A 27,593-nucleotide genomic window follows, 5' to 3' on the forward strand; every position below is an offset into this window, starting at 1 on the left:
CATTCCACATAAATTGTTTGTGTTAGAAGAATATAGTCTTAAATTTTTATTATTAGACAGGATCACTTTTTAATAAGCACTTTTTCAACACTAAAAACTACCATTTGTGTATTTTTTTTTATGTCTCACAGAGATTCTTAAAGCTCTTATTTTCATTGGTTTCATGACTCAAGCAATGTGTAGATCACAGTTTGGGCTTTTCTGTTTCTGTATTTAAAACACTCAGGTAGAGTTTTAATCAGAAGAAGATATTTTTTAATCAAAAGATCTATTTTGTAATATGTAATTTTGAGATTGTAATACAAATACTGTATTAAAAATAGATACAATGATGAATTTGTTCTCTGTATTTATGCTTCATCATAATTCATATTCAAACCAAATTTGACATAATAATGATTTAGTTCATTTCCTTCACAAAAGTGCACCACAGTGAGGTAGGGCAGCATACATGAGTTACTGAGGCTGCGTGAGGCTGGTGAGGGTCCGCAGTCGCAGAGGCATGGCCACATTAATGTCTCTGTGCCACTGTGGTTTTGTGACGTGAGGGGGTGGCGTCAAAACGCTCTGTGCCACACCAGGGGTTTTCAACAATGACCATAGCTCCTCCCCTCTCGTTACTATGGCAACTAGGTCATCATCATCTGAGCACCAAGCCACTGAGCCACTTCTGGATACAGTCCGTAATTTAGAGAAGAACAGAGAAACCCTAAAATGAAGCACAGTTACAATAAAGTTAAGTGTTCAAGTATAATGCAAATGACAAATACTTATTATATCAAGAATAACCTTGGGATAAGGTCATGGGACCTTGATGCTAATTTAGCAAGAGCACTCATCAGAGTTGTAATGACTCTCGGGTTAGGACACATGCCCCCTGGAGGCGGGGCAGAGGAAGTAATCTCAAACAGCACAGCTTCCAGCGCCTCAAAACAAGAAGTGATGTGTCTAACAGAACAGCGGGAGTCACAAGAAAGAGAGAGGTACTCTCCAAGCACCCACACCTGAAAAACAGTCTAGTGTTTAGTTTACAGGGCTGAAATCGAATGTGCTGAAATAAGTCCAACACACACAAATATGATCTAGCTTTGTAAATAAGTAACTCTCTTACAACATGAGTGTAAATTTCTTCTTTATTGTAGACATTGGATGTGGTTCCAGCAAAATCCAGCAGCTCATGTGATTGGTCGACTACAAGAGAAGGGTGGAGTTTACATAGTTTCAGCAGGTGGTAGCTGAACACTCTGCAAGACATGGATAGATCAAGTCAGGACATAAAGGTCATGCGTAACATGTATAAAGCCCCAGGAAAAAAACAACAAATACTTCACCTATGAATTTCATTCATATAGTTGGGAACTTTGAGGAGGAGACTGCTTCTTTCCAGCTGCACCAGAATCAACTGGGCTAAAAGCTTTTCATTCGCCACCTAAAGAACACTTATTAATATACAGTACAGTTTTACATGTCACATAAAATGACTAATGTCCCACCTTAATAACAGTGTTGAAAAATATATGCAACAGTACAGGAACAGTCTGCGCACACTGCACCACTCTCGGCCAATCAGAAGACTCAACCAGTAATTCATGCAGGACGCTCAGTCGGTCAATAGTATCTCCTAAAATATTTTAAAAGTCATTAAACTGGTTTGATTTTGGTGACCTACAACACCTATGAGCCATGATTACCTGAGCCTGCCTCGTTTCTGAGCAGGAATAGAAAAAGACCTCGGAAAGTGGGATTTCTAAAGGCATCTATGGCCTGAATACCACGAGTGCTCGGCTCAGTTATGGGCAGCAGAACAGACCTATGCAACACAATATGAAATGAAACTTTGGTATTTTTAAGTGCAAAATATTGACAGTAAAGAGCTTAATACCTTTGTTGTAGGACAAGTGTGGCAGAAAGGCAAGGTAAGTCGAGCAGAGTATGCAACAGCTCCACTGCAGTTCCAGTAGTCACCATAGAGGGCAACAAATCTACATAGTCATCTACCATTGCGGGACTGTCCCAGGCCAAGAACTAAAAATACAATAAAAAAAAGAAGCCTATATTATATTACATGTTAATTTACTCAGTCCTGCATTTTTGTGTTCTATTCACCTTGAGCAAGTTTGGGAATGATCTAGTGTATTGTGGCACTTTGGCTGGAATATTTTGGATATTTTGTCGAACAAAACGCAGAAACTCGTGGGCCAGGAGGGGGTCATTGAAAAGTTCAGCAGGGAAACGGCTAAACACTAGCTGCCACATGCATTCACAGTCCACTGCCGCCATTTCACCTTAACACACAACAGCAAACAATAATGATATACTATTGAGAAGAGAAGAGAAGAGAAGAGCAGGTGTCATTAAAATGTACTTTAGTAACAGACCATGGTTGAAGTAGAACTGTGCGATTGGTAACAGGACCCTGGCGTAAGACAAGTCGGAGCTGAGGCGGCCATAAAGAGCCTTTATACACGGGAACACTCGGTAAACCAGAGAACAGTCCTCTAAACACAGGGCATCCAGGATACACACTGCTTCCACAAGACACTACACAAAAATATTGAGAAATTAATATTTATTATGAAACAATATAGATTTTAAAGATTTTTGTGACTTACGGCTTTTTGCAAATCACTGTCCGCCTTTCTTTGTGCCTCTAAAAAAAAAGCATTTATGTATATTATCATCTGTTTGTAATCATACAGCTTAACATAAACATATAAATTTAAAGCAAAATGATGAATGAATATACAGACAGGGCTTTCGGTCGTATGATCAAACTTGGAAACATAAGAGACTCACTGCGATCACTCTGTTCAATGAGGCGTTGGCAGTACTGGAACGATTTCTCTCTCAGACGTTCTTTTGGAGGAAGGAGGCGACTAGAAGATGAAGTGGCTGAAACCATGGAGATAACTGACCCATCCACAGACCGATCATCTGCAACAGAGAAATTATAGGACCTACTGTATGTCCAAAACCTACTAGTCATGGTGAAACTGTCACATTACAATGACTGAATAATTTGTATCGAACAATATAATCATGTTAACAAATTGAATACACAAAAACATGTTTGGTCAGAAAAGCAGACAGAAATTAACATATGTTTTTCATAACTAAAACCCAAATTTGCCACATCACCATGACACACCACTGTGAATTATTCATATTACTCAAAACAGTATTAACACACGAGTGAAAGAGAAGAACACACATAATTAGTTTTCAGCCAGTGACAAATTTGATTAGGAACAGTTTTCCATTAAAGCCACATGAAACATGTTCAATAATGATTCGCTGCCCATGAGTTAAGAAAATAATTGGTTTAGATTATACAGATTTCTCAAAGACAAAGATGCAAAGGTGATACAGACACTATATCTTACCAGTGGGGAGAGAGTGTGAGTGGGATATGGGCAGGCTGTACTGTAGCCTGGTTGCTGGAGGTGTTGAAAACAGAGCATGTAATAACTGAGGCAAAACAGTGAAGGCTACTAGCTAGTCTTTGCAGCTGTGACATTAGAATCTGTTTTTGGTTGCAGGTAATTGGTATAATGATGTATTTCATTGGACAGGTCATACCTGCTGTGTCTGCCGTATTGTTGCAATTGGAAACAGAGTGGTAAGTGAGAAGCCAGTTGCGCAATATGGAAAAAGAGTGGACATTCATCCACTGGTCCTCAGTAAATCCCTGGCCCACGCACAACACTGTAAAGAAATCTCCAGACACGGTGCCATCCAACTCTGCAATAGGGCAAGGCTAAGAGAGATAAATGCACATTTTAGCTTTCATAACAAAATCCCACCCAAAAAAAACAAACCAAAAACTGATTTATGATATGTCCACCTGTCTTGACCGACTCCCAGAGAAAAATCCACCAGGGGACACTGCCTGAGTGATGCTGGCATAACGTAGCCAATCCACAAGCTTTTTACTCAGGATTGTCACTTGATCTGTAACAGGTGATCATCGTTAATGTTTTAGAAACCATATATTGCCTCTTATGAGTACCTTACTGGTATTTATGCATTACCTTCTGTTAGGCATTCAGGCCGATGTGTCAGAATGCTATTGAGGATTGGCAAAGTGTGTGTTTGTGAGTGAGACAGTGCTTCTGAATGTCGACTCTCCAGACTGCGCACAAGCTGAGCACAGAAAGGTAACAGGGATGTTGAGCAGCTGGTCTATGGAGGTTAAGAAGTAAACATTAGTCCACTTACATTTTTGCTTTGATACATTAACAAACAAAACTCATGCAATGAATCTGCTCACCTGTGCAAGCAGCAAACCAGCGACATGGCTATTCAAAACACTGGGGTTATTTTGGATGCAGTTCACATCTTGATCAAACAGTGGCAGTGTTTCTCTAAGCACAGCTGAGCCCAGGATCTGAAACTGCTCCGAAGGTGAGGAGAGGAGTGAGAAAATCTTTTTGTGAAGCTCTGGAGGCAATCTATTAACAGAACAAACGTAAACCATGAACATATTGACAGCACATTGAACACACATATAATTTGCATACAGATAATTACATTTTAGTTAAGTAATTATCGGTGATTGTATGTTGTTTATCAGTGCCAAGATAAATATGATTGTTTGAGCATGTACTTGCTTTAAGAATGGTTGATACATTTCTATGATTTACAACAATCTCTTTCAACTATCTACTGGGTAACTCATGCCAAAAGAGATTTTGCAAGAATTAAAAGTGTCAACAAAACAGCACAGGTTTAGCAGAAAATCAAGTGAGATCCATGATTGTATCTTACTTCCTAGTGAACTTTGTGGCTGACAGGATGAGGTGCAGTCTTTGTAGTGAGTCCACAGCCTCGTGTCCAAGATCCTTGCCCTGGAGCAGTTTTAACAATCTACTGTAAAACTTCTGCAGCTCAGACTCCTGGATATCCCTGAGAATAACACGACATGTCAAGCTAACGAGGTTTCGTGTATAATTGGTGATAACTCATCTGCACAAGAGCAATACTTAAACTGAATAAAGTAGCTACATCAAACGTGCACAAAGACAAAAACCTGTCAATGACAAATGCAAAACAATAACATTAGCATTTTGTAGCAGTAACTAGCCTAGCTAAGGAAGTAAAGGCATACGCACACAAAGTAAATCTAATAATATTTCAAACGTTTTTCCTCACCTTGCCTGTTTTATTAAACTTTCAGATCCGTGGGAATACATGTTAAAAAAAGAAACATTAATATCTCCACTCTACGCAAAACGAACAGAGAGCTCCACGGCACCAATGTAAACAGTGCGCTCGAAACCAAGCCCTGAAGGAAATCACATGACTGAGACTTTAGTTCCGCCTTCGTTTAAAGAGTAACCCTCAAAAAACAATTACGGATAAATGTATATTGCAAATTTTATTGTATGCTATTGTAATTAATTTTGTTTTATTTTATTCTATAATTATGAAATGCTTCAAATATAAGAGCTCAATCCCCAGTAAATGTCGGTTTCCCTCACAAAACAAAAGGTCCATGAAGCAAATATAGCAACAAGTAAACTACAAATTAAATTAGTCACTTTTTGGTGAAAGTGACACCCACAACAGCCAAAGTTTCCGAAATAAGCATCAGTCTGCTGAAACTAACAGCTCTCACAGCCTCTGCAGCGGGGCGTTCTTCTTCCTCACCTCAGTGCACTCAGTTTATTTCCATCCCGCCTCTTCTGTCTCACCGTCATACCCGCACACAGCCGTCCCATGCCCGGCTTTGGTCTTCAGATCCTTTCCCTTGTACAAATGGAGACAACTTGATTTTCGGATAAACGGACCGATGTCATCAAATATCAATCACGTTACATCGTTTTAAGAGAACGTGAGTCCACAAGGATAATCTCAAATCACACCGGGCTTTGTAACAACCACCTTGCAGGTAAGCAAACAACAGCAAGTCTTTAGGACTTTAGAAAACAAATCTCACGTGTGCAATTTAGATTGCACTTTGCATCTAAACTTTAGACCTAACAAGTCCTTATATGGAGTTTAGATTTCTTTAGGGGTTTTTAAGTGACACTTAAAACCTTAAATCCTATAGGCTCTCTCTAGGCTGTTTCTTGATTGGCATAATGACAACATGAAATTGTTTTTCTTGCTTTTTTTGCTAATTGTGGGGAACAAATCTTATTACAAAGTACCGTCCCATTCAGATATGATACATCATTAGACTATCGGATACAAAAGCATGGCCATCAACCAAATCAAATTCACAAAAACATAACTTAAGACAGTCACAGTGGAATTGCAGGCCAAACATCTTTCATTTTATTTAAAGGGGCTTTATCTTCTGGATTTGTACTTCAGTTCCTTTTGGCTTCTGCAACATTTTCATTGGCATGGTGCTGCAGACTCTCAATCATGAAGAGTGTATTATCTGGACATAAAATGTTTGGGATTCCAGCAGCAGGTGCAGGGGACAGAAGCTCATAGTGAAAAGTAAAACAAAAGACACAGCTGTGGGAATTCATTCTGTAAGAGTACATTACTTTCTATGTTTTTGATAAAATGCCTGTGTAGTTTATATATTACTTTTAAATTAATGTTCATTGTTTGTACACCTGTAAACCAAGTTTTTTCTCAAGTATTAAAAATAGATATAGATATTTTAAAAAGAGATAGACAAAACAAACAAACTGCAAATCCCTCCTGAAGTCATAAGAAGAAGCCAGTGTACTACGTGGAGCACCTGGTCCACAGTTTGAGAACAACTTTACGCACACATTGTTGCCCCTTTTGTATATACGTTTGACCTTTCCATTTTACTTCCTCTTACCTGAAACCATTGTATCAAATTCCTATAGTGTTTTGAGTTTAACAATGAAGTCTTTATGAGCGTGTTGTATACTTAAACTTAAACCAATCGTATGTCTCATCAGACCCCTGCCTGGCCCGCTGCAGTGAACCTGCACACAACCCCTGGACTATAACTGGCCTTGGTGGATTTGAGTGACTGCCGAATGGAACTAGAGCCCCTTGTCATCTGAAGGTACTCAGTTGTTGTTTATTGCAAAAAGTAGAGAGCTGAACCTTGTGAGTCAGTTATGTGGTTAGAGCTTACTAGAAAAGGTAGGGGGAGTACAGTGCAGGGTTAGGGGTATGTTTTGTGGTAAAGTGACTCAATTAAAAAAAAAATAAACAAAACAATACAATTACATCATGAAAGGCATAGTAAACTGTAAACATAGTAAAGTGTATTGGAACATTTTGACAATGTTTCCTTACCAACATGTCCTCACAACTGGAAATTGTATTGAAAAATAAAACCTGATACTGAAAATCCCTTCAGTTTCTGTGACTAAAGTATTGACTATCTTAGGCCCAATGCTGCTGAGAATTATCTCACTACTATAGTGGGCATGATGATGCTTCTCATAGAATGTAATATCTATAAAGCTAAAACTGAACTGGAACCTACAGTATATAGAGTAAAAAATTGGCTCCCGGATACTAATCAAAACTAAAACTAGAAAAAACTGTCACTACTGAGCATAAATAGGACAAGAATGGACCTTTCCTAGATAATTTTAGAATGGTATACCTGAACCTCTACAAAACCTCAAGGTATTAATGCAGCTCATATTATTTTGTGTTGAAAAGTATATCACATATTTATTTATTTATTTATTTATTATCATGATGAGTATTAAAATCAAGTATGTATTTTTGTAACATTTTTGTAACATTCATTAATAGATTACTCTGATACTTCTTGCAGGGGTGAAACTCTTTGATTAGCTGGTGCAATAGAAGTGAAGAGAATTGAAACTTATGACTGGACTGCACAATATTTTGCAATTCCCAACAGCTCCCTTATCACATGGCAGACAAGATTAAATAGTTTTGGAATTCAACGAGCAACGATAACAATAGGCAGTGCTGTGTAGACATGTTGTTTTTCCACAATTCTTTGATAACTTTTACTATGCCAGTGTGAAACTCAAATATTGCAAATAATCAGATTTGAATACTGACGAAAGATAAGCTTTCATTCACTGCAGGTACAACTTCATACTGGAAATAGTGGACATTGCAAAAAACTCTTTACAGTGGTATGCAATAAATACCACAGCAATAAATAACAATGTAAAAGCTGAAGCATTGACACATTGCAGCTATTGTTTGCATAAAGTGAGTTTCTTTTTAGCAGCCTGGTTTCATTATAGATACCGGATCTACAGTATGTGATAATGTATTCTGTACTCCACATTTAACATGGCTGCAATTCACTTGGGCATAGCACCTGGAACAGTATTGATTTCCTGCAGATTAACATTGATTTGTCATTTGTCATGGTAGTACAGAACTGTCAACCGTTTGATTGTATAATTTCAGCGTGCTAGTGGTTGGGTTGTTACACTGTAATTTAGCAAATGAAAGGATTCTCAGTCTAGTCTGTGGCTTAGCCTATTTATTCATGTAGCACAAATAACGGCTATCTTACAGTGAAAAAGAGAATGAGGATATGGGTCACAATACAGCATGCCCATTTTGAGTCATATGTTTGGTGATGTGGTGGCATTGTCTCCACTCAGTAGAACTTGAATAAATCACACAGCTGTTGGATTAATAAGATAATAAGATAATTAATAAGATATAGAACACTCCAGGTGTAACTTTTCTGTGAGCAGTTTGTCTTCATGGAGATGTTATTGCTTGGCCTGGTATGCTCCATTAAACATTAAACATGATTGTGTTATTCAGGCTTGCCATAAAGAGAAGTCCTGGTGCCATGTTTGTCTCTGACCTGCTTGTCTCTGTGAAGATATAGATCAGAGGTGTCAATTTCAAATTCACAGGGGGCCAAAATTTAAAACTGGGACTAAGTCATGGACCAAAGTAAATATTTTTTGAAAAATTTCAACAACATCTGTATGTTTTCTCTTCTTTCGAGATATGTAACGTTTTCTTATTAAATAAATGTTTAATAATAGTTTTGCTTAAACATTGAATCCAGAACAAGCAAAATATAAAATAAAAAACACAGTTTTAAATAAATAATCTCTCTATAGCCTATCTGTAGCTGGCAGGCCAACTCTAATACATATTTGATATAAGCTCCCAGGCCAAATATAATTATATTGCGGGCCAAATTTGTTTGAGTTTGGCATGTCTGATATAGAAGATTAATGCCATTCTGTGGAAAATTCTTGGAATAGCAAAAACAATGGACACATCTGGGTGATGCTCCACTAAAAAGTTACATAGTACACCTTTAATGTGTAATCGTGTTCAAAATTTGATCAAATTCAATTATACAACATGGAACATCATATAATTTGTTACAACTGGAAACCGCTTAGACTAAAATACATTGTCTTCATTATAATTTATCATACTTTTTCCCTCAAATAACCCTCTTCCTTTTGTACAGTAAATTTATTGACAATATGGAAATTCACTAGATTCTCTGATGTTACCCTGTACTTTTCACTAAACTTGAGACTGGCACAGAGAGACCCTTTATAGCAATTTAAATAAATAGACCTAATAAACCTAATTTAAATAAAATGATGCGTAATTTTTACATGACTATTACAGCCAATCTCACCAACACTAAGCATATTCATTGTCTTGACCATTTTTAACTATGTCATGATTACGATGTGACATGAAAACAGCTCATCTTGTGACCGTAAATAACTTGTGCACGTCTAGTCTATTTCCAAAAAGGGGAAAGCACTATATTGGATTAATCGCACAACCACAGGAAGAGGCTAGAAGAAGTGAGCCCATTTACAACTTGCATCTGGTCTGAAAAAGAGGAAGCATGGATGTTCTTTCTCGGTAAAGAACTCTAAAATAACAGAAGAGGAAACACGTGTGTGGTTTTGAGTGTGCGTGTCTATAGACTGCCTGTGCACTTTTCATTATCTGCAATGACTCTGGCAGTTTTGGACAAAATAATAGCTTCAGTGTTGGGCCCGGTGTACGATTTCTACATGGGATACTCCCGGAATGCACAAATGGCAAATGTCATGAGATATTCCTATCCAAATCTGAGGCTAGAGAATGAAACCTTTTGCTCTCTGTTAAAACTATGCAATGTTGCTGGCTTTAGTGACAGCAGGTATACGGGAGATTTGCCTAACTGTTGACTTAATGGTACAATGCATGATTATGGATAAGCTCCCACAAGCCAAACACCATGCAAATATCACATGTGGACCTGTGTGTGTTGGCAGGTGGAGACTGAGAAAGTATGGAAAGATATTAACAAGCAGGAGTGTAGGTTGGAGAGTGAAAAGCTTGTTCTTGTGTTGTTTACAAGAGAGGAAAAAAATGTGGGAGTAGAATTTCATATTTTTTCATGGTACCGCGATAGCATGATAATGTCAATTTATCATCAGAGAGCAGCTCACAAAGGTCTTTTGTGTATTCAGCAACATGGAGTCAAACAGATTATATAGTGTTTAGTATCTTTGTGAGAGTTACAAGACCCCTCCAACTACAAAGACGATACTGTCTTTGTATTGTCTTTTGTTCAAGTATTACATGAAAAGTCAATGGACCATAACATTTCTAACTTACCTTTACTGGAGAATATTAATTTTCATCAACCCTTTTATGCATCTTTTTGACAATGTTCTTATAGGAAATCTTATAGTGAACATTTTGCGTATTTCTAAAAAAAGCGCCTTTCATATTTGCATTTCAGCGTGTCTAAGATGGAGAATGGTCAGTCAGTTGTTTCTGAAGAGGAGTGTGTGTGGGAAAAAGTGGACTGCAAGCGCTATGAGCTTTGCCGTAACATTTCTCCCTCCAAACTCACTCCGTATCTGCGCCAGTGCAAGGTCCTGGACGAGCAGGATGAAGATGAAGTCCTCAACTCCCTTCGCCTGGTGTCCAACGCAAACCGTACAAGTATGTGCAGTAGAAAGTGCAATAGAAAGTGTTAAATGCCATTTTATAATAACTACACTTTACTTAGCCTCATTAAATCATGGAAAAATGATACAGAAATATAACTACTTAACACTTATGCATTCCAAGAATCCTAATTATTCACCATAATGAGTTTACTTTTCACAACTTGCAGAAGTCAAAGCAGAATTTTGCCATCACAGTGAAGTTAACACATAGTTCCTGATTATCGGACAATAAAAAACATTTTATTATTAGATGCAGATAGTGCAGTTGACTTATTTTGATCTCAAGAGTGGCTTATACCATATGCCACACTGGGAAAGACAAATTCTGCTTAAACACATGAGGAGAAGAATGGGGTAAATCGGGTACAGGACCTTTTGTTCATGTTGTTAAAGCAATTAAAAGTGTTGCCAATGTTTTGACTCAATTTCCCATCAGGCCGCTTGCTGGACATTCTCCAGACCAAAGGAGAGCGTGGATATGGGGCTTTCCTGGAGAGTCTTGAGTTGTACTATCCCGAATTGTACAAACTAGTGACGGGAAAAGAACCCACGCGCCGCTTCTCTACCATCGTAGGTCAGACATCTTTAAACCTTATTATTACATGCAAGCAGAGAAATTCCCATCTGTTGAAAATGTCTTAAAAAGTCTTACACAAATGAAATGCGCATTGTGGTTTTTTAATGTTGTCACTTGTATTTTGAAATTCTTTGTGTGGTTTTACTAACTAAGACCATTGACGGTGATATGATGATTTCCAGAGAAAAGATTTGATGATTTGAGATTTTGAAGTCAAGTCCAAGTCGTCTGCGTTGAGCTTCAAGTCATTTCAAGTCTTTAAACCAAAGTACTTAGATTTTTGCAATTTATATGTATTTTAAGATAAATTACACTTATAAAATCATAGTATATTTATATATGAGTATTTATAGAGTATATAAGAGTTGTAGAAATGCAAATTTTTCCTTTTTAAATGTCTTGACAAAAACTTAGAGTGAATCATATGGTCAGAATAGAAAGAATTCAAATTTAAAAGTGCTTCTCAAGTCACAGGCCTCAAGTCGGAGTCAAGTCCCAAGTCACTGACCTTCAAGTCCAAATCGAGTCCCAAGTCTTAGTCCATTTCATCAAGTCAAGTCTCAAGTCCTAAAAATAGTGACACAAGTCTGACTCGAGTCCAAGTCACGACCTGCAAGTCCCACCTCTGTATATGAATGAATAAAAGTAATTCTGATTTTGAAATCTTCATGTACATAATTAAATATTTTGAATAGTGTGTCAAAAGTTATTATTATATTTATCATTTTCTGTCTTATTGGACCTATTCAAGTTATTTCTCATTATGTAATTGTTAGTTTTCCTTGTGGATCCAACCTTCTGCCAGTTTTAGAGTTCAGTTTAAAAACAAGCCTTGATAATGTGAATATTTTGTCCCTATATGAACTTGGCTGCTGTGTTCTAGTGGAGGAAGGTCACGAGGGCCTGGTGCACTTCCTAATGAACGAGGTGATGAAGCTTCAAGCGCAGAGCAAAGTCAAGACTCTACAGCAGGCAGAGCTCCGGAGCAAGAACTGCACGCTGGAGGATGAGCAAAAGAAGCTACGACTCGCCAACCAGGAACTCCAGGCCTTCCAACAGAGTACGCACCCTCTAATCATTATCAACACAATAGTGATAAAAACACATTCCTCATAGTACTGGGAATCTTAATCAAAATATAATGCGTATAACCAGACTTCATTACATCATCTCTATCAGTGGTTCTGAACTGATGGGAATCAAGTGTCCATGGTTTGTGGGCCAAATTTTTGTTCAGTGGATTTATTTGTATGGCTTGAAATGATTATTTAAATACTTTATTCATTCAAATTTTATGAATATTTTGATTATGTTGGAGTTCGTAATGATAGCTTGGAGGTGGGTCCCAAAGCTACACCAGCTGATAACAACTGATAAAGGCTTTTCATCATGTTCTTATTGATTGATCTCAACACCATTGCATTGACTGTAGGGAAACTGAATACATAGAGGTATAGCTTGAAACGGTGATCAGTTATAGTAGTTATAGTATATAGTTTTTCCGCAGTAAATGCTGAGATTGTTGTGACTTGTTCACATATTGCTTATTGATACTTTGCATTACTTTTACTTTGTATTTCTATGTATTTCTATGTATTTCTATGGTGGATTGTTCATTAGTTATCATGGTGACACAATGAACACAAAAAACACAAACACACAAACTGTCTGAAAACTCTAGAAAAAAAAAGCTAAATGAATTTAAACAACACATTTTCAGGAGCCTGTGATCAGTACGAGTGTTCACGGTCATGTTTAGGTGTGAGTGACTCTGAAATACTGTTGTTGCTTGTGACTGTCATTTTTTGTGTGAGGGAATGTTGATAACATCAGCTGCCAAGTATCAGTAAGTATTTTCTCAGTGTTACTGAGTTACGTAGTTTGGGATAGTCATATGCTCTGACAGTGAAAATAGTGAACTGGCTGCTAGTTGCACATATGAGGTTAATGTAAGATATGTGCTCTGGTTTCTGAAAGTTGCACAACACTTCCCATTATAGAAAGGCACATGTCCATTCATCTCCCACGAAAAGTCATTCTGAAACTATCTAGTCATTTCAATACAGTGTTTACTCTACATAGATTAATATTGGACCACTATGGTAATAAAAAATGTGCTGTAATAACTTGCAGTATTATTTGTTTGATTTCTTTCAGGGTTCAACAAGTTAAAAGAGGAGAGAAATGCCTACAGTGATGAGCTACTCAGAGTAAAGGATGAAAATTATAAACTTGCCATGAGGTACGCTGCCCTGAGTGAGGAGAAGAACATGGCTGTGATGCGGAGCAGGGATCTCCAGCTTGAGGTACAACTACATTACCTTACTCTCCATAGGTTCTCTGCCACAGACCAAATAAAGAAGTGGGTTAAGTGAATGTGACATCACCCATAACAGTCAAATTTAGAGCCAGGCTCTATATTATGAATACGAACTTCCTATTTGCAAGTTAGCGGGTTAGTTTTGTCCATTTATATATATGAAGTCTAATAGGAAGTTAGCAGGCAGGTGCTTCTGGCTCCTTCCCTTGTGTCGGGGGTCAGGGGATGAAGGGGGGTGTTGAGTCCAGTACAGTGACCAGGCCCAGGGCTGTAACGGAGGCCCATATGGAGGCACTGGGGCTGGGACAGACTGAGGCTCACTGCAGCCTGTATGAAGTCTGTTAGACCCAATAGACCACATGCTCTATAAAGCGCCTCATAAATGTTATTGGATCACAGTCATATGTTTTGAGGAAATAATTTAAGAAATATATATAACAATCATGGAGGAATTTGAATTTTTAATTGCATTATCAGAGTAATAATATTCTAAAACAGTAGAATTTTTGTTCTTACGAGTGCTCCTGACTGTTCGTAGGATTGCTTTTCCAGAAGAACATTCGCAGTTAAGAAAATGTTTTGTGAATGCCAAAAATGTTCGTAAGAAGGCCTTAAGTACAAATTAGTTCGTAACAACGTTTCATGAATGAGGCCCATTGTTAGCATCACTACTTCCTGTCCAATTTTATTTCTATGTGTTTTTTGCCAAGTTGTGCTAAAATGAATAATTGGACACTTTTTATTATAATTCATTCACATTTTGATAGGTTGTTGTTTTATGGTTTAATAAAAGTGACTGTTTTGAGACACAGTGAGCTAGCTCGTGCTGCTGTGCACAGATCATATTACACCTGCTTATAGGCTGTGTTCATGCTTTAGAATTTGATAATGTCATAATTTCAGATGGAGGGCAGTGGCCTATTTAACTGGTGGAGGATTCACTGTTTTTGAAAGAAATGTCCAAACCAAATGTTGAACCTTATCATTATTTGTTTGGGATTGTCTTAAAGTTGCCATAAATGTTATGGTTTAAAGTCTTTTCATCTGACAACAATCATTTCTTTGGAGCTGAATAATGGCACAACTTTCTGAAGCTATTGTGAAAAAATATTTTAACTATTGTTCATTTATGCTGACAGAGAAGACATCCAACTTTGTTTCATTTTATGCTTCATGTAGACACTAACCATGCATTCTTGGTGGTAGTTAGTTCATGGTATAGTGATCAACAAATCTACAAATGACTAATTCCATCAAAGAAGTACGACCTGTCCTCCAGCTGAGTTTGAAACTACTGCATTGATTTTAGAATGATATCATATTACGTGAATGTAAATATCAACAACTGTGTGATTTTGTGCGTCTTCTAGATCGACCAGCTGAAGCACAGGCTCAATAAGGTGGAGGAGGAGTGTAAGATGGAGCGCAGGCAGAGTCTAAAGCTGAAGAACGACATCGAGAACAGGCCCAAGAGAGAGCAAATCCACGAGCTGGAGAGGGAGAACGAGATGCTCAAAATCAAAGTACAGGAGCTGCAGTCCATCATACAGGTACAGGTCCATACAAGAGTTTTTCTGGTTATTTTTTGCCAATATTGCCTCAAACTGCCTGCTTGAACTACTCATTTTACTAAAACGCAGTTAAGCTTATTATATTTAAGATTTTACAAAATAAAATGGCAAAATCACTACTTCCTATAATTTCCAAAGGATTTTTCAACTTTTCTGTTTAAATGACTTCTTGATCAGTGTAAATCTAACAGGTATTATCGCACCAAATTAAGTCAAAATATGGGAATCCTAAATACCTTTAAAATTAGCTATTTACTCTTACCATAATGCTCACTGGTGCTGCAGTTTCTCCCACCCGCTATTTTATCTCTTGTCATGGGTAAATGATTAATAGGATAATATACTCTATGAACTTGTACTATTTCATTGTGTATTGTTCAGGCCAAGTAAAATAACAACACAGGGAACATTATGATACCTAATTTCGAAACCATGACAGCGCGACTTCCTCTCTTCTGTGGGCCGTTGTGGTTGTGAGTCCCAGATTTATGTGTAACTTATGTGTTACAGCCTGGTATAGTCCCCACTTCTGACAAAACCATTCTGGACATTTTGGAGCATGATCGGTTAGAAGCTCTGGAGGATCGCCAGGACTTGGTAAACCGCCTTTATAACCTGCAAGAGGAAGTGAGACAGGCCGAGGAACTGCGTGACAAGGTGCTTAAAACAAATGCACTGTAGGTAATAACTTGTACTGATGTGAAGTTAATACATGGGTGTGTTTGGTCTGGCGCTCTTAGTATCTGGAGGAGAAGGAGGAACTGGAACTCAAATGCTCCACACTTCAAAAAGACTGTGAAATGTACCGCAACCGAATGGACACCATCACCATACAGTTAGAGGAAGTAGAGAAAGAGAGAGACCAGGTGCAAAGTCACACATGGGTGTATTTATATTTATCATATTGGCGTAAGCTGTTTTGTGTAATTATTTTAATGCTGTTCCCAGGCATTCCGAGCCCGAGATGAGGCCCAGCACCAGTTTTCCCAATGCCTGATTGACAAAGACAAATATCGGAAGCAGATTAGGGAGTTGGAGGAGAAAAGTGATGAACTTCATATAGAGATTGTTCACAAAGATGCCAAGATTATCACGCTGGAGTCTCGACTACGCCGGCTGGGCAAGGATCATTTGCTGGACCCGATCGACAAAAACATGGTACTTCATTTATTTATTGACTTTTATGATTCTTTTAACCATGCTATAATGGTTAAACTCATCATTACTTCACTCAAATTTGTATTTATATTGATTCATGCATGTTTGAATCATCCCATATTGCACTGATTCAGAGGCTTGAGTGAAAAAATTTCGAGTCCCAATCGCATCCCACTTCTCCGTACTTACTTGTGATTATGTAAAAATTTTTTTTTTTTTTAAATGTCAGACTGTGGACTTGACTTTTTATTATATATATATATATATCATATATATATATATATATATATATATGACACTGACACATTGGGCTGCGGTGTGTGGAGAGGGTAGATAAAAATCTGACGCTTGCTATGGTGTAAGGCCCCTATGAGGAGGCAACTTCTTTTAGTTCTGCACTTTTGAACAGGAAGTCAGTGTAGCCTTTTCTCTAAATAAGTCATTTTGGATCAATTTTGCAGTTTACAATTAACAAAATATACAATAATGACCTACCTATATTATAGTTTAATACTAAATATCTGAAAAAAAACAAACAATATGTCTTCTTTAATGATGCATACTCCTTAATACTAATGATATGATACTAATTTGCTGGTTGTTTTTACACAGACATTACCAAGAGATTTTGCACCGAAGAGCATCTCAGAAGAGGAGGAATTTAAAGCAGCCCCGGGCCAACCAGAGTGGTCCAGTGACGAATCTCCAGAAGACAAGATAAATTCTGAGACGCAACGGTTCAAGCGCAGACCCAACATCAAAGCTAAAGAAGGGGTATTACACTTTTCTTGAGTTTTCTACCATGTTATAATGTTAAAAAAAACATGCCTGAAGTGGTTTTATGTGTCATTATGTCCCGGAATTCAAACCCTCACACCTTTTGTACAAAGCTCAGCCCACAAGCCTACGCAACCACGAAGCTCTGTGCAGACCTCTTAACCACTCCTGTATAACCATTTTTCATAAGATAAGTTTACAAAAGCAGGATATAAAACTGTGCACACCAACTTCACAAACCTGATCAAATGTACAGTAGTTTTATTATCAGAATGCACATTGATCGTGTTGTAATGCATAGGCTTGTGGGCTGAGTCTGACTGTTTAGAGTTGGGATTAAAATAGTTTGTTCATTTTTTTTAATAAGTGATTTTTCTCCAGCAGATCAGAGTCAAGTCACCGGTGTTTCATTGCAAAGAACATCATTCTAATTCAGAAGTTACTCAGACAGCAGGTATCTATTCTTTATTCTTCGTAAACACTTAAATCTTATATAATAAACCTGTAAGTTTCCTCATTACCACTACCATTTTACTGTGGTTATGGTATTGAACAAAACACTTCTTTCTCTTTGCCTTGCAGCTGTGGTTACACATTTGAATGAAGAAAAATTAAATAATTGTTTTAATATAAAATATATGTATATCTTAGTAACATTTGAATCCCTTTTTATTTTTCATTTTGCTAGCCAATGGAGACTTCTTGGAGACACCTATCAACATCCTTAGCACCTCTGCACCGTCGTCTCCTAGTGTACCAATCTCTCCAATATTTCCTCCCATCTCTGCTTCTACCCTCTCCTCATCGCCAAAGCCCATCCCTTTTATTGTGGACAGGCCTAATATGGTAAGATCCTCATCATTCAAACCCTGCGTTACTTTACCTGTGTGAATGTGTAATATGAACATCGTTTTATTGAAACTTTATTACATTTTTTCGATGAATTTGTCAGTTGCGATATCGAAATGACAGCATCTTGTCCACAAACCCTGAGCCACCAGACAAGGCATCACTTTACCGCAGGGAAAAAGAAAAGGAGAGTGACATCTATCCTCGAAGATACAGGTACACACAAACAACTATATCAATTTATATTTTAATGACATGATAATAAAAAAAATCTGATTTCTTCATGTCTTTCAGTCATTCAGACTTTGATAGTGATAACCAGGAAATGGATTTAGGTAAGTAACGTTTAAACATAGTACATATTTAATTCCATATTCTTATTCTTAATAGTTCTTATTATAAATTATTTTTAGATGATGAGGGGCATCATGGTCCATCTTCTGTTCACTCGTCTTCCTCCTCCCATCAGTCCGAAAGCATGGACACGTACGACTTGGAGCAGGTCACCAATATTTTCAGGAAGTTGTCTCTAGAAAGGTAACTAAAATTAAACATATTCATTGATGTATTTTTATATATGGATTTGTTTGTAATTTGGTTTGTTGATTTTCTTTTTTGTGTGTGTGTGTGTGTGTAGACCATTTCGTCCATCTCTGTCCTCAATTACCAGAATCAGCCCAACTTTAAAACCAGTGCAGGAGGTGTCGCTGCTCGGAGACAACTTGCTAAGGGACATCACACTAGTTGGTGGCAATAACAGTGGGATCTTCATCTCCTCTATCCAGACAGGGTCTGGGGCTGAGCAGGCGGGGCTAAGAGAGGGACACAACCTTCTAATGGTGAGTTAGTGTCAAATAATTGATTGTGCTCAAGATATTTTACAATTTTATGTCATTATTTTAGATGGATAGTTGGCAGGGGCCTATACAACTCTGTAAGCAATTTGCTGTTTTTTGAAAATGCTGAAGGTTTTAATTTTTGGTCAAAAGACTGAATCCACAAATTTGTCTTTTTAACCAGAAAGTGAGAGCAAGAAGGAAAACATGCCTTTGTGTTTGAATAATGCAGATAGGACAATTTGGGAAAAATAGCTACGGTAATTCTGACAAGCATTGTGATTGTGATTCCATTTTAATAATAGGATTTGGTTCATGGTTCACATTTACACATCTTTTTAAAATTAAAATGATAAATTCAGTAATTTTTTTCTTATAAAGTAGACATTGGAATTGATGCTAGTTTTTGTTTCATCTGGATAGATTAAGTAATAATGGATATATTAACCACAAACCAGACGGAAACATCTGCACTTCACGGTTAAAATGAACATTACATCACAAAATGTTGCCCTGCCCAACCCAACTTATGATTTTATGGTTTGATTTGTTGTGTTTTGCCAGCTTTTCATCTGCACACACACAAAAAGTGAACTAAAAACATTGTATTCTTGATGGTTGGCTGAATAGTTGGAAGGCGTTATACGAGGAGAGAACCAAAGCGTGTCGTTGGACACCAGCACTCAGGAGGAAGCTCACTGGACACTACAGCACTGCTCTGGCCCTGTCAAACTACACTACAGATCCAATTATGACGGTACGCAAATGAAATCACTCATGAAGTATACATTTATTTATTATGTCATTAATTTATTTACGTTTACGCTTCCCTCCAGCTTATCGGCGTCTTCAACGAGACATAGCTGAAGGCACATTGGCTTCTGGAGATTCATTCTACATTCGGGCCAATCTCAACATTTTCAACCAAGAGAACTGCTCCCTGAATGTGAGATGTGATGAGGTGGTGCACGTTTTGGACACCCGCCACCAGGGGCGCTGTGAGTGGCTGTGTACGCGGGTGGACCCCTACACCGGCCAGGACCTGCACGAACGAGGAACTATTCCATGTAACTCCAGGTAAAAAAATGTATATATGCTCAGTGAAATGTAGTACAAATAGTTAATGATATCATAAAAAAAACGGAATACCTACACTTAAATAAAACTAATATAAATATATAAATAACATAAATATAGATCACATACAGCATTATTTTACATTTTCACAGTATTAATATAAAAGGGTTAATAATAAAAACTGGTGCATGACTTTCTCTTTAAAACCACAGACCAGAATAGAATATGGCTATGCAGCATTTATACCCTACATGTTTGACCCTGAGTCAGTTTTTTTTAGTTTAAATTTTTTTTTTTTTAAAGTAAAATAAAAAATGGGCGTGAATATTTTTGAGGAATCATTGTTATACCATGATTAAAAGTTCATAAAAGTCCATTTGCTACAAGTTAAAATTGCTTTCGAAATGAGTACTGTTTTGAGTAGATTTGACAAGTTTAGATTTATTTTTTGTTTTTGATATATCCACAGACATATTTTCTTGGTCTATGGAGCAAGAAAATACATCAACATCACTCTCTGTAGATCATTTTGCTAAAATGAAAAAAAAAAAAAGAAACATGGAAGTCATCCAAAAAAGTTACTAACTTAATAAATGCAAGTCCCTTTTCTCTCCTTTCTTTCTTTTGAAGGACTGCTCCCTTTGAACCTTTACCTTCAGGTATTCTGTCAGTTAAATAAATGAGATCAAATGAAAGCCAAAACCTGTAAATATATATATCTCCTGTTTTTGATGTACGGTATACTCAACAAACTGCACTGCACTTTTATTCTGACCCCATAAAATAGTCCTGTACTTTTGCTACCCTTTTACTGCCCTTTTCTCCTTATGCCCTTTACTTTGACAATGCAACCTACTCACTTATATAGTAAAAGACAGCAGACTATAGGCATGCTGGTTGCAGTTTGTGGTACATGTGAACATCCTTACAAAAAAGCCCCCCTCACAAGTTTTCACACTTAACTTTGTTGCAGGGTTAGAGCGTTGAAAAGGAAGTACTGGTGTGAAGACTCTTTCTATATTAAGTCTGCACCCAGTACTTACGACCATGAATCAGAATCGTTAGCTCTTTCTAGTTATTCAGATCTTTCATTTTCCAGTTATTCAGATTTTTCAGGTGATCAAAGTCATTAAGAAGTAGTAAAAGGTTTAAAGCCATAAATGAATAAATCAAATCAATCAAATCATGATTTTAAGATGTGTAACAAAATGATTCTTTTCCTCCAGGGCTCAGCAGCTGCTCCTGATAAAGATACAGAAGTTGGTCATTCGAGGTGGGAAGGAGGAAGGTGAAATCAATCGCAATGCAAGAGTAAAGAAACTTATGATTGTCTTTCATAATAATAAAGGATGTCATTTTATGTCATATTTCACTTTAAATAATCGTGTGTGTGTTGCTTGTATCTAGAATAACTTTCTGGCAGAAGAGCCGGGTTCCTCTTCAGACAAAACCAGCCCTCGCCTGTCCAAAGCTAGTATCTTCATTGCACAGATAATACAGGTAATCACTATTCTGTTTTATTTCTACTGTAGCACTGTAACTGGACATCTTATCAAGAAGGATACTGGATTTACAGCCCACTGATGAAACTCAAAGTTTTCGATAAGATTTTAGCCAAATCTACACACATTATGAGCTTTTGGACAATAAGACTTGCCATATTAAATCCTTTCAAATGATCAAAAAACATAATGAAACATCTGAATTATGCTATCACTTTCTGAATTTATTAAGTAGTTACTATATACCTGGATTCTATAGTAATATACTACAAATATACCTGGAGTTGTGGTTTGTTTCTTTCACACAGATTTAATATTTAGGCTGAGTTCTTCTCTTAAACTGAAAACACTCTGTTCCACCTTGTGATGTCATGTGGTATCTTCACTAGAATAATTTGATATTTACCTCCGCCAAAGAGGTTATGTTTTTGCCGGCGTTTGTCTGTTTGTTTGTTTGTTTGTTTGTCTGTTAGCAACATAACTCAAAAAGTTATGGACCGATTTTGATGACATTTTCAGGCTTTGTTGGAAATGTGAAAAGGAAGAACTGATTTCATTTTGGGGGTGATCCGGAAGAAATCCTGGATTCTGGATCACTTTGAAATTTTAGTTAACATTGTGGTAAATGGGGCCAAAAATGTTGTTTCTCAATATCTCGGTTAATTATCGACCAAACCCCATGAAATTTGACCCAGGGATGGACAATGGGATCCTCTTTCATATTCCAAAGGCTGATCCGGATCTGATCCAGAAGACTGATTTTATCGCAATTTATATAAAAAATGGGGGTAGTCCTTGGCGGAGGTCTGCGCTCTCTGAGTGCTTTTCTAGTTATATATGTTTTGATACGATAGACAAAATATCTTCTCTTAAAATGATAAAATAGGCTGTTTTGTTTATTTGACCAAGAAAACAATGTTTATAATGCAGATTTCATCAGATTTCATCTATTTAGGGCAATTTGATGATTTCATGTTCTGATCAGGACAAGCTGTTTTTCTGGAGAATATGCATATGTCATCTTCTTAAAAGTGCATTGTGTAACTTTTCTGGGAGAAGGTTCGTCAAATGCTTTTCTTCATTGAGATGTTATTGCTTTGTCTGGAATGTTTCACAGTATGGCATTAAACCGTTCTATCATCATGGAGCCCAAACCGGACCAAGTTACAGGTCAGATCTGTGGAGAGGCGACGTCGCTCACAGTCAGAAAGCCTGTTTTTCTGGGTATTTTTGAGCTATAAAACCACCTCCAATTGAATAAATGTAAGGTAGAGCTGTTTAATGTCATACTGTGGAACTTTCCAGACAGTGCAATGACATTTCCATAGAAACAAGCAGGTGACAAACCTCCAACCAAAAAGTTACACCTTTAGGATTAAACTTATCGTAAATATGAATATAGTATGAAGCTGTAACTATTTGATAACAGATTTTTACTTACTTACAGATAAAATTCTAATTAACGTAAACAATCCTTCCCCCCATCTCAATATTGGTAGTTTGGAATTTTGAAACAGTAAATTTATTTATTTAGTTTATTTATGAGACAGGGACAGTGCACAATATACATAAACATTAACAGGAGAGATGCACTGTGCCAGGCTGTACCACCAGAGCTCATTTCTTCCTCTAGCCCCTGGTGCATGTTTTTTAGGTTTGACTAGAGGATGTGGGTATTTAAATATATCGACCTTGTTGCCAGCTCTCACAAATCTAGTATAGTCTGCACATTCCTAGTATATACATGCATACAATTGTTGGCCAGTGCACTATCCTTTACGTATTTATGAAAAACGGGTACTTCAGTTTTAACGTAATCGATAGGGATGTAACAATATCCAAATCTCACGGTACGATGTTATCACGATATGCCTCTCACTGTACGATAATTATTGCGATATTTTGGAGAGATTGTTGGAGAGAATTGTATATACGCTATTTTTTTCCTTTTTAATTACCTTGACCAGTCTTCAGTGTGTATAAATATTGCTATATTCCAAAGAAATAAGATTTAAAAGTGCTTAAATAAAGTGAGTGTTCCCTCTTTTTTAATACTTTTAAGTGAAAAACCTTGTAATTCGATTATTGTGAGAGTTCTGATGATACGATATCATGATATTTTGGTTATTGTCACATCCCTGGTAACAGATATAGACTGTGCATGTTTGGGACCCTTATTATTTTTTTAAAAGTCTGCTCTCATATAACAGTGTTGTAAAAGAACATTTGCCTGTGCAGTTTGTCAGCAGGGTGGATATCAAGTACAAGCGCATGAACAGCAGCGAGCGCGTCAGACTCGTAAACTCGGGTGGCACTCTGCCCAGACAAAGCTTTGAGATGCTCCGACCCGAGGGTGAGAAGAACAACATCCCTCTCATTACAAGAATCCTCTGGAGGACTGTAATAATAAAACTGCCCTGTGCCACTGTCTTCTCGGCGTTCAATATTAACACTACCTCATTACTTCCTGACCCCAGATACTGCTGACCCAGACAATGAGTTCTGTCGGAGTTTGAACCTCATCCCCTACAGCCCAGTCACGCCGCAGAAAACCCAGAGGAGGCGACCGGTCCTATTCACGCCGATCACGTTAGCCAAAACTGTCATTAACAAAATCCTCACCACACCGGGATCAGTGGACTTTAGCAACTGTAAACCAGGTGGGTAGAACAAAAGAGCATCAATAGAAAGAGAATCAAAAGAAAGGAAAAGTCAAAAAGGGTGAACGAGGCGATCTGACGATGTAGGTCATGTATTGTGCGAGCGGTAACTTTAGAGCCTCAAGAGGGTGAAAGAAAGATGGCCTACATGATAATAACAATGAAGAGTGACACTTCAGATGGTCTTTAAGAGATGAAAACTGTTGCGTTAAATGTCATAACAGGCCTTGCTCGCACCAGAACGGATTTTAATGTCACAGGGCATTTAAAATAACAGTGTAGTGTTTTTAAAGGCAACAGCAGATAATAGTGAAGCATCTTATAAACTTCTTCTCGCCATGGATGATACGGTTTTATAGAATGTTACACAGTAAAGCATTAAACTTATCTATCTCCATGGAGACAGTAAGTGACGTCGCCAAGGCCAAGTGACAGATCAGATCAGAGGTGAGTGTAGGTATTTCTGAGTAATAAAACACACACAGTTAAACGCAAAATAGATATGGAAACACTCAGGTAGCTGACCCCACATCAGAAAAGTTACAGAATGCATCTTTAAAGTTTTGTGTTTTGCCTTGTGGACATATAATACGTGCTTATAGTACCTTTGACAGATTGGAGTACTGATTTGACTACGACACAGTTAAGATCATTTTTAGGGCTGGGTATCATTTAGAAGTTGCCGATACGATACATACCTCGATACATAGGCCACGATACATATCTCGATACAGTGTACTTTCGATTCTATATAATATATTTCACATCAATTTGATACGGTTCAATAAAAAATTATGGTTAAATCATGGCTGTGATACTAAAGTCTGGTAAACCACTTCTTGTGCAAAGTTCATATGAAACATACACATTTTAATCATTAAAAAAGTGTGTCACATGAATGAGTTTCCTTCTTCTGAACAAGCAACAAAACTGTAGGAATGTAACAAAATAATTTAATGAAATATACCAAAAAATACTCTTGGCGATATATTGATACAGCAGCCCACGATATCGATATTGTATCATCACACGCCTACTTGGAACAACCCATACATATATTAGTATGTATGGGTTGTAGTGGCCCCCACCTATCACAGCTTTGATTACATGTGAAAAACTGAGCCATTTGTAACGGTTGTCAAATCACGTCTTTAGTGATACAGCGGAGGTGTCAAAAGACGTCATTAAGGAAACAAGGGAGGGTCGTCAAATGTCGTCTTCATGGGGGAAAGAGTTAAACCATACGATATATCGATATTTAAATATTTTTGCACACCCCTAATCATTATATTTAAATTTATTTTTTTTTTTTATTAAGTTTGGCACTTTTTTAGGTTTCAAATTTTACTCTCTAGTTGGAAATCATGATCACCCTAAGGACTTCCATAACTGTTACCTAGCAACCATGTCATAGACTGGGCCAAAACTCCTAAAATGTTCACAGGAATGATTATTTAAGAAATAAAAATGGATCCAAAAACAAATTTTTTGCTGAAATAATGTTTAAAATGTGGGAAAAAATGTGCTTCTCGTGTAAATTGTCCAAAATGTTTAGACCTAGTGTCATCAAATTAGAAATCTAAAAAAGAACTCTGCACTTCTGTTATTTTTAACATATGTCTCAACTTTTCTTTATAAATTGCTTCCTCCTTGCTGTAAAACTATCATTTATATTTACAACAGGTATTATCCCACTAAATAAAGTCAAATTAGAGAATCGCCAAATATGAACTTTATGTATTTACTAGTTGGTTGCTCTTGATCCAAATGATCTAATATAATGTGTAATTGCGAAATTGTGAAACGCGTTATGTAACCGTTGCCCTTCTGCATATTTCCTAAAAAAAAGGATGAGTCAATAATTTTTAAACTTTTTATGTTTATTTTGCAGAGACGTTCACTAAAGATGAGTTTCAGCTCAAACAAAACGTGGAGCCCTTCGTTCACTACACAGAGAAGCAGGGCGCGTACGAATGCATCACGAGAGAAAACATCGAAACCATCGCTGCAAAGGTGAGCAGAGCCGAGCGAGAGGTGCTGACTCTGAAATGTCAAATATCCATAATACAACGCAGCCGTGAGCGCAGTAAACATATGGGGTAAGATGATGTTTGTTCTTAGGGCAAACACTGTCTGGTGGAGGCTGAGCTGAACTGTGTCAAAGACCTGCTGAGGAGAGAGATCTACCCCATCATTATCTACATCAAGATCTGTGAAAGAAACATCAAGAAACTCAGGTTGGTCCTTTTAGAGCAATGTGAGAATACAGTCATTCTTATAGTAATTTTCAAGTTAAATATTTTATTGTTCGAAGGTAATGCTGATTATACTAGTACTCATGTTGCTTTAAAGATCAGTAATAGGTTAAAATAAATACAAACTCATACATTGATTTGTTTTTTACAGTAGTTTATACCAGTTCTACAGGATGAAGGAACAATTTAGTCTTGATATAGACTACTAGTAATTCAATCATTTTAACTGATTGATTGATTTATTTCGGTCACAGGTAAATTCTGACATTATTCCACAGACATATTTAACATCCTTTCTTCAGAAGTCAGAACGTATTTCCAGCTACTGTGCCTTTTCACTAAACCAGTTTCTCTGAGTTTCGCTAATTTATTTACCTTAACCTAAACCCAAACCTTCAGTTGTTTAATAGTTTACTTTAACTTTCAATCAAGCTGTTGACCTAATAAAAAAGGACAGGGTCTGATGGGAGCCTGGTCCCATGATGATGTGAGTGTGTAGAAAATGGAAAAATGGAAAGTTATGGCTATGTTTGATCACTTAAATTGCGTTTGTAAATTGCTTGACGTAGTTGTGGTTGGTGAGACGTATTGTATGAGAAAGTTTGGTTCACTCAGTAATTCTTCCTTCCTGTTTCCTGCCTTCACAGGAAGTTGCCGGTGCGCATTGAGGTGGAAGATGAGTTTGTGAGGTTATGCCGGGCCAAAGAGAAGGAGCTAGAGGGCATGCCCTGTCTGTACGCCAGCCTGGAGCCTGACTCATGGACAAGCCTGGATGACTTGGTCAAGGTCATCAAAGACAGGATAGTGGAGGAACAGAAAAAGACCATCTGGGTGGAGCAGGACTTGTTATAAAATTATATTTATTTATGTTTTAACATCTCAAAATGTATCATAATCTGAACAGTAGCACATATTTTTGTATATTTCTATTTTAAATAAACTGATACAATTGAATTACTGTGTATGTCTTTAGTTTTATGGGTCTAGGGACCTCTGGTGGCTCACAGCTATAATGAGTTCTGTATGCCTACAGAATCTTGCACACTAAAACATACAAATCTGAATTGGTCATTGGATTTCTGGTGGTATGAGACCATTTAACATTTCTTAAACACATTTCTATTTTTT

The 27,593-nt window shown here is 37.2% G+C and overlaps 2 protein-coding genes across 6 annotated transcripts; one reads left to right on the forward strand and one right to left on the reverse strand.

The window, feature by feature from the left end:
* Nucleotides 1-332: 332 nt before the first annotated feature.
* On the reverse strand, nucleotides 333-5,790 carry ap5z1 (adaptor related protein complex 5 subunit zeta 1). Of its 4 annotated transcripts, none has more exons than XM_055159974.1 (18): nucleotides 5,650-5,790; nucleotides 4,768-4,905; nucleotides 4,271-4,451; nucleotides 4,032-4,182; nucleotides 3,845-3,951; nucleotides 3,580-3,757; nucleotides 3,384-3,437; nucleotides 2,797-2,934; nucleotides 2,613-2,650; nucleotides 2,379-2,541; nucleotides 2,107-2,285; nucleotides 1,883-2,025; nucleotides 1,692-1,810; nucleotides 1,494-1,621; nucleotides 1,332-1,429; nucleotides 1,112-1,244; nucleotides 790-1,004; nucleotides 333-709 (listed from the first exon to the last, which is right to left on the reverse strand). In XM_055159974.1, the coding sequence occupies exons 1-18, from the start codon at nucleotides 5,718-5,720 to the stop codon at nucleotides 457-459; spliced, it is 2,487 nt and encodes an 828-aa protein (XP_055015949.1). In that variant the 5' UTR covers nucleotides 5,721-5,790; the 3' UTR covers nucleotides 333-456. The 4 variants fall into 4 exon arrangements, with proteins under 4 accessions (XP_055015949.1, XP_055015950.1, XP_055015951.1 ...); XM_055159975.1 differs by lacking the exon at nucleotides 5,650-5,790 and adding an exon at nucleotides 5,152-5,632; XM_055159976.1 differs by lacking the exon at nucleotides 3,384-3,437.
* card11 (caspase recruitment domain family, member 11) lies at nucleotides 5,749-27,419 on the forward strand. Of its 2 annotated transcripts, none has more exons than XM_020927185.2 (26): nucleotides 5,749-5,890; nucleotides 6,891-7,000; nucleotides 10,670-10,875; nucleotides 11,320-11,457; nucleotides 12,344-12,520; nucleotides 13,618-13,766; nucleotides 15,151-15,330; nucleotides 15,862-16,008; nucleotides 16,092-16,217; nucleotides 16,300-16,509; nucleotides 17,122-17,283; nucleotides 17,668-17,740; nucleotides 17,975-18,132; nucleotides 18,239-18,351; nucleotides 18,430-18,470; nucleotides 18,549-18,672; nucleotides 18,773-18,974; nucleotides 19,602-19,728; nucleotides 19,808-20,048; nucleotides 21,275-21,359; nucleotides 21,456-21,548; nucleotides 23,789-23,903; nucleotides 24,028-24,210; nucleotides 26,102-26,223; nucleotides 26,332-26,447; nucleotides 27,113-27,419. In XM_020927185.2, exons 3-26 carry the CDS (start codon nucleotides 10,680-10,682, stop codon nucleotides 27,315-27,317), a joined length of 3,483 nt encoding a protein of 1,160 aa, XP_020782844.1. In that variant the 5' UTR covers nucleotides 5,749-5,890; nucleotides 6,891-7,000; nucleotides 10,670-10,679; the 3' UTR covers nucleotides 27,318-27,419. The 2 variants fall into 2 exon arrangements, with proteins under 2 accessions (XP_020782844.1, XP_020782845.1); XM_020927186.2 differs by having other exon boundaries at nucleotides 17,671-17,740.
* The last annotated feature ends 174 nt before the right edge of the window (nucleotides 27,420-27,593 follow it).

Source organism: Boleophthalmus pectinirostris, unplaced genomic scaffold, assembly GCF_026225935.1.
Source record: "Boleophthalmus pectinirostris isolate CB_2022bp ecotype Guang Dong unplaced genomic scaffold, ASM2622593v1 HiC_scaffold_2826, whole genome shotgun sequence".
NCBI classification, from domain to species: domain Eukaryota; kingdom Metazoa; phylum Chordata; class Actinopteri; order Gobiiformes; family Gobiidae; genus Boleophthalmus; species Boleophthalmus pectinirostris.

Bases quoted from the DNA above. Each gene is read 5' to 3' on its own strand.
- ap5z1 (XM_055159974.1), bottom strand. From the start codon at position 5,720: ATGGGACGGCTGTGTGCGGGTATGACGGTGAGACAGAAGAGGCGGGAT. The intron at 4,906-5,649 runs GTGAGGAAGAAG...TGTTATTCTCAG, and splicing joins AATAAACTGAGTGCACTGAG to GGATATCCAGGAGTCTGAGC. The intron at 4,183-4,270 runs GTGAGCAGATTC...TAACCTCCATAG, and splicing joins CTGGTTTGCTGCTTGCACAG to ACCAGCTGCTCAACATCCCT.
- card11 (XM_020927185.2), top strand. From the start codon at position 10,680: ATGGAGAATGGTCAGTCAGTTGTTTCTGAAGAGGAGTGTGTGTGGGAA. The intron at 21,360-21,455 runs GTAAAGAAACTT...GCTTGTATCTAG, and splicing joins AAATCAATCGCAATGCAAGA to AATAACTTTCTGGCAGAAGA. The intron at 26,448-27,112 runs GTTGGTCCTTTT...CTGCCTTCACAG, and splicing joins AGAAACATCAAGAAACTCAG to GAAGTTGCCGGTGCGCATTG.